General features: G+C 42.5%; 1 protein-coding gene across 2 annotated transcripts; it reads right to left on the minus strand.

Moving 5' to 3' along the window:
- Positions 1-520: 520 nt before the first annotated feature.
- Positions 521-2,535, minus strand: LOC129637781 (cyclin-I-like). Of its 2 annotated transcripts, none has more exons than XM_055562054.1 (2): positions 2,377-2,535; positions 521-2,219 (listed from the first exon to the last, which is right to left on the minus strand). In XM_055562054.1, exons 1-2 carry the CDS (start codon positions 2,449-2,451, stop codon positions 1,200-1,202), a joined length of 1,095 nt encoding a protein of 364 aa, XP_055418029.1. In that variant the 5' UTR covers positions 2,452-2,535; the 3' UTR covers positions 521-1,199. The 2 variants fall into 2 exon arrangements, with proteins under 2 accessions (XP_055418029.1, XP_055418030.1); XM_055562055.1 differs by having other exon boundaries at positions 1,625-1,796; positions 1,876-2,394.
- Between the last annotated feature and the right edge of the window lie 2,800 nt (positions 2,536-5,335).

Here is a 5,335-nt window from a genome sequence, read left to right on the forward strand (position 1 = left end):
TTCCTCTGTCTGTTTTTTTTTTTTTAAGGACAACATTTATTGCTACCAGTAGCTTTTATCATCAGTACATGGTTCTGACTGCAATACCTTCTTCAGACTGCACAGGGAGCTCAGAATCCAGAAGTCATTAAGAGAAATACAGGTAGGCTGGGGAGGCAGGGGGATTAACTGATCAAGAAATACAGGTAGGCTGGGGAGGCAGGGGGTTAACTGATCAAGAAATACAGGTAGGCTGGGGAGGCAGGGGGTTAACTGATCAAGAAAAATCCTAATGGCTTAACATAAAACTAGGGTACTGAATTCAGTTAATACATGTTACAGATCCCAATCACAGAGCTGCCCCAACATCTAGAGAGTCTCTCCTGCTGATTATAAATGAGTGAACTGAGCAGTTTAAAAAACCTAACTTTAGCTGTTACGTTTCTTTAGTGAGCACCTCGATATAGTCTTTATCACAAATTTTTATACAAATGTCAAAAATCCTTTCAACAAACCTAAGAGTGTCTTAATCACGTGCCACTTTTAAGCTTCAATTTAAGATAAACAAAAACTGAAAGTAATTTTATTTTCAAACTCTAGAAATTGAAAGGAGACAAAAATCAACAATGGTAACAGGGGTCCTTTTTACCACCTGATTCATATGGGGCAATTTTGAAGTACCTTTTCCAGATTAATTTGAATTTGAATCATGGATTAAACATGGCTGTCACACTGAAATAATTTGTTCACTAGATTGCTAAAAATAAACTTTGAGGGTTTCCTCATCAGCAGGCATAGATCAACATGCATAAAATTCATTTAGTATTCAAAGAAGCAAGCAAAAGCAAGAGGGAAAATTAAATCAGGATTCTGGGACAAGGTTTGCTAGCTAGGAATTTTGGAATTTAAAAAAAACTGTGAGTTTCTGACACAAGGCAATCTACACGTTACATTTTAGCAGAGTAAAGGGTAGAACTGACAAATACTACAAAGGAATTTTTTACTAAAATTTTTTTTGATCTTTAGACTTTTTTTTTGGTTTTTAAGTGCTTAAATATTGTTAAATTATAATTAGTCATACAAATCAACTGGGTTTTTTCCTCTGGCTCATTTCAAATCAGCCTGAAAAGATATATACCTTACATAGCCTATCCTGGTTCTCCATGCTCCCATCCCCAGAGTCGTCTACCTTAGTTTGCACTTGAAGGTAACTCTTGCAGCTACATGACAGAAACAGGCTGCAGAGGTGGACAAGGAGAAGCCTGTCCCTCTTGCCGTGATAAATCAGTGCCACACACAGAACCCACACTTTCGGAAGCGTTATCTTCGTTATAGAGCCGTTTGATCCCATCGTAGAAGTCATCCACTTCCATTTCTTCCACTTTGCGTTTGGCAGAGGCATACTTGGACCCATTGGCAGCTGGGAGATGGTGGCAGAAGGCTGCTGGACCTCTGACTGGCACTTCTGGTTTGCTGTTGTCCTTGGAGAAGTCTGGGCCTGGGACGGAGGAGGGGTGTAATCTGAACACTCCTCTGTCACAGGTCACCAGGGTGTGCTTGAGGGGACGGTAGACATAAACGGAATTTAGAGGCAGGGAAGACTGCAGAGTAGAAAGGTGATGTGCCACAAGCTCCCGACAGTGGATCAGCTGGGAGCTATCCATCTGTGCTTTCTGAAGCAGTTCAATTGTAAGAGGAAGCCAATCAGGAATGAGTTTCTCCATTTCCAGACTAACCATCGCCAGGGCAAGCATGGATCCTTTGAACTGCAGAAGTTGGCTGCAGGCCATACAGTGAAGTAATTGCTTGGTAAGGAATGCCAAATGTTGAGATGGGTTCAGACTGGGCAAACTAAAAAGTAACTGAGGTCTAGTTGACACTGCAATGGCATGGAAAATGTGAAGAAAATCCAATGGTGTGGCTGTGTGAAGATCCCAATTCAACTTATCCAGAATAATTCTCTCCATCCGCAGAATTTCAGAAGAAGAACAGCCACAGAAACTGTCTCTTGCCAACACCTTCAGTACTGGGATTCTCTCGTCTTCCTCAACAGTCTTGGCAGCCAGGAAAAAACAGCTGATTGCAATACAACTCAGGTATTTGGGGTGGGCCTTTACAGTAGCTAAGAACCTGTCCAAAAGACTGCTAGCCAGAGCAAATGTTTCTGGGTAAAGGTTGAATTGGTACTTGAGTTTGGCCAGCCACTCAATCACTTCATCTCTCTGCGATGGAGAAACATTCTGATTTGTAGGTATTTTCGGCACATTCACTTTCCACATCTGGGCTTCCCTAGAGATTGCCTTTTCCAATAGGAAAGACAATCTCTGGTTTTCCAAAGGCCCTGGAAAGTTCATGATATCCTATGGATCTGCCTGCCACCCAGCTTGATGTAGCTACCTTCTCCTGCTCTTCTTCCTCCTCCTCCTCCTCCCCGGCAGAACTGTAGACCTCAAAGTGGTGACGAGGGGTCATCCGGGGGCCCGTTACCACCTCATTTTCCTCTGCGCGCGGCGACGAGACGCGCGGGACCAGGACCGGGCCGACAGAGGAGGGAGAAGAGGGGAAAGCGGGCCGGAGGGCACGGGCGCTGGCGCTCGAGCGGGACGCACGGCTGCAGCCGGTGGGTTGGTCAGCGAATTAGTTCCATGACGCCCGCGGACCTGAGGCCGCCGCCGCCGGTCCCGCTCCTCCAACCGCCGCCGCTTGTTCCCGGATGGGGAGGGGGTTCCCTCTCGCCATAGGGCGGCGGGGGCCGGGGAGAGGCGGGGGGTGAGACCGGCTCTGCCCCTGCCCAGGGGAAGCGCCTCCAAGGGGAAATGGTGAAAGGGGGGGAAGGGGGAAAAATGAAAAAAAAAAAAGGAAGGGGAAAGGGGGGAGAAAAATAAGAAAAAAGCGAGACAGAGGCGATGCCGCGTCCGCTCGCGGGGAAGGCTGGGGAGGGAGGGCTGTTTTTGTTTTGAAAGAATAGTTCCAAGGCCCTGTAATATCTGCTTGTTACTCTGTATAATTTTAGCAGCCGTCGATCTTTCCCTAGGTCTAGAATTTTATTAGGGGTTTGTAAAATGGTGATACTCTGTCATTCTTCGTTTCTCAGCTAGAATACTTTATAAACAGAAACTTCCTCATTTTGATTATTGGACTGTTGAGTTACTCTTGTGTTCAGTTTATATAAAAAAGACAGTAAATATGCAGCTGTTCTCCTTTGTTAGTTTTTAGGATAATAAATTGATTCATAAGAATCTTTCAAAAGTGACTAATGAGATCTTTCTCCTTTCAAATATCATCATTCTCCTTTCAAGTATCATTATGAAGTCATGGATTTTTATCATATTTTATGGGTTTCAGTCCATTGCCGTTATTATTTTGTTGTGGCTCAGTCTGTTCTGCTTTTGGCAGTGAGCACCTCTTCAAGATAGCTCCTAAGTGTTTTTGATACTACCCTAGTGGTTTCTGATTGCTTCCTTGCTTTCTGGTATGATCCAACCTCATTTCATAAAATTCTGCCTCAGAACTTGAATTATCAGTTTCTTTTGTGAGCGCTGGTTCCTTTGAGTTGGAAGGAATTGTCACGGACGTTTACAGACTGCTCTCTGGGTGCTATGCTTATTGATCCTAGGTTAGTAATTTATAGGTCTCTTCAAAGATGGAGCTAGGAAATACTTTTTTAAAAAAAGAAAGTTCAGCATGAGTTTATACTGATAACTTGTAATGAAATATTATTGGAGAGTTTTTATTTAAAATTTTAGAATTTTTGTTTCTTGTCATACCGAAACCTTATGATATACAGACATGACATAATTTCAGCATAATATCAGTATCATTACTGAAAGCACTGTAAGGTTTCTTTGTATTTCTTATGTCCTTAGGATGCATTTCACCAAGGATGTGCAGTCAGATTGCTGTGTTTCAGAGTTAAGCACTCCTCTGTTTGGTTTAACTCAATATACAGTGTAGGTTTGTTTTTCATTTTGATTTTGAGGAACGACTTAAAAATTTTTTTTGTTTAAATTTATTTTATAATCATGTTTAAAAACTTGAGATCTATGACAAGGTACATTGAGAGGAGTCTAGTTTCTGGACTGTGTTTGTGCTTAGTCACTCATTTGTGTCTGACTCTTTGAGACCCACTGGACTGGAGCCTGTTAGGCTCCTGTGTCCGTGGGGATTCTGCAGGCAAGAATACTGGAGTGGGCAGTCATGCCCTCCTTCAGGGGATCTTCCCAACCCAGGGATTGAACTCAGGTCTCCCGAATTTCAGGCAAATTATTTACCATCTGAGCCACCAAGGAAGGCCATGAATACTGGAGTGGATAGCCTATCCTTGTTCCAAGGGATCTTCCCGACCCAGGAATTGAACCGGAGTCTGCAGCTGGATTCTTTACCAGCTGAATCCTAACCTTATTCTTTCCTTCCCTTGGGGGTAGTTGGTTTTTTTTAAAGCTTTTTGTTTATCCTTCCATTAAAAGTTATAGTAATTGTAGAAAATGTCTGTATAATATCTGTGTATAGCTATATATTCTTCCACGCTCTTTTGGTATAGTGTCATACTGTTTGTTTTCTCTACCTTGTTTTTTTTTTTTACTTAACAATATATCCTGGCTATTTCATAGTAGCACTTATAGATAATATTCCTCAGAATTTTTTTTTAATTGTGGCAAAATATACATGTTGCACTAGTGGTAAAGCAACTGCCTGCCAATGCAGGAGATGTGGGTTCGAGCCTAGGGTCGGGGAGATCCCCTCGAGGGAGGGCATGGCTTCCCAATCCAGTATTCTTGCCTGGAGAATCCAATGGACAGTGGAGTGTGACAGGCTACAATCCATAGTGTTGCAAAGAGTTGGACATGACTGAAGTGACTTAGCATGCATGTACACAAAATATATATAACATAAAATTTACCATTTGAATCTTTTCTTGTTTGTTTTTTGGCATGCCATACAGTTTGTGGGATCTTAATTCCTCAGCCAGGGATTCAACCCAGTCCCCGGCAGTGAAAGTTCAGAGTCCTAACCGTGAAACCACCAAGGAATTCCCCCATTCCAGTCATTTTTAAGTGTGCAGTTCAGTGGCATTAAGTACAGTCACCTGGGTATGTCATTACCACTATCCTTTACTTTTTCAGCTTCTGAAACTGAAACACTGTACCTATTAAACACTAATTCCCTGTTCTCCCCTCCCCTCAACCTTTGGCAACCACCATTCTACTTTTTTTCTTTCTCTCTGAATTTGACTACTCCAGTACCTCATCTAAGTGAAATCATAAAATATTTGTCCTTTTGTGATTGGCTTATTTCACTTTGTCCAATGTCTTCAAGATTCATGCACGTCGTAACAAGTGTCAGGATTTCCTTCCTT

Source organism: Bubalus kerabau, chromosome 23, assembly GCF_029407905.1.
Source record: "Bubalus kerabau isolate K-KA32 ecotype Philippines breed swamp buffalo chromosome 23, PCC_UOA_SB_1v2, whole genome shotgun sequence".
In the NCBI taxonomy this organism is placed as follows: Eukaryota; Metazoa; Chordata; class Mammalia; order Artiodactyla; family Bovidae; genus Bubalus; species Bubalus kerabau.

Coding starts and splice junctions, on each gene's coding strand:
- LOC129637781 (XM_055562054.1), bottom strand. CDS start 2,451: ATGACCCCTCGTCACCACTTTGAGGTCTACAGTTCTGCCGGGGAGGAG. Junction 2,220..2,376: donor AGGAAGAAGAGCAGGAGAAG/GTAGCTACATCA, acceptor CCTACAAATCAG/AATGTTTCTCCATCGCAGAG.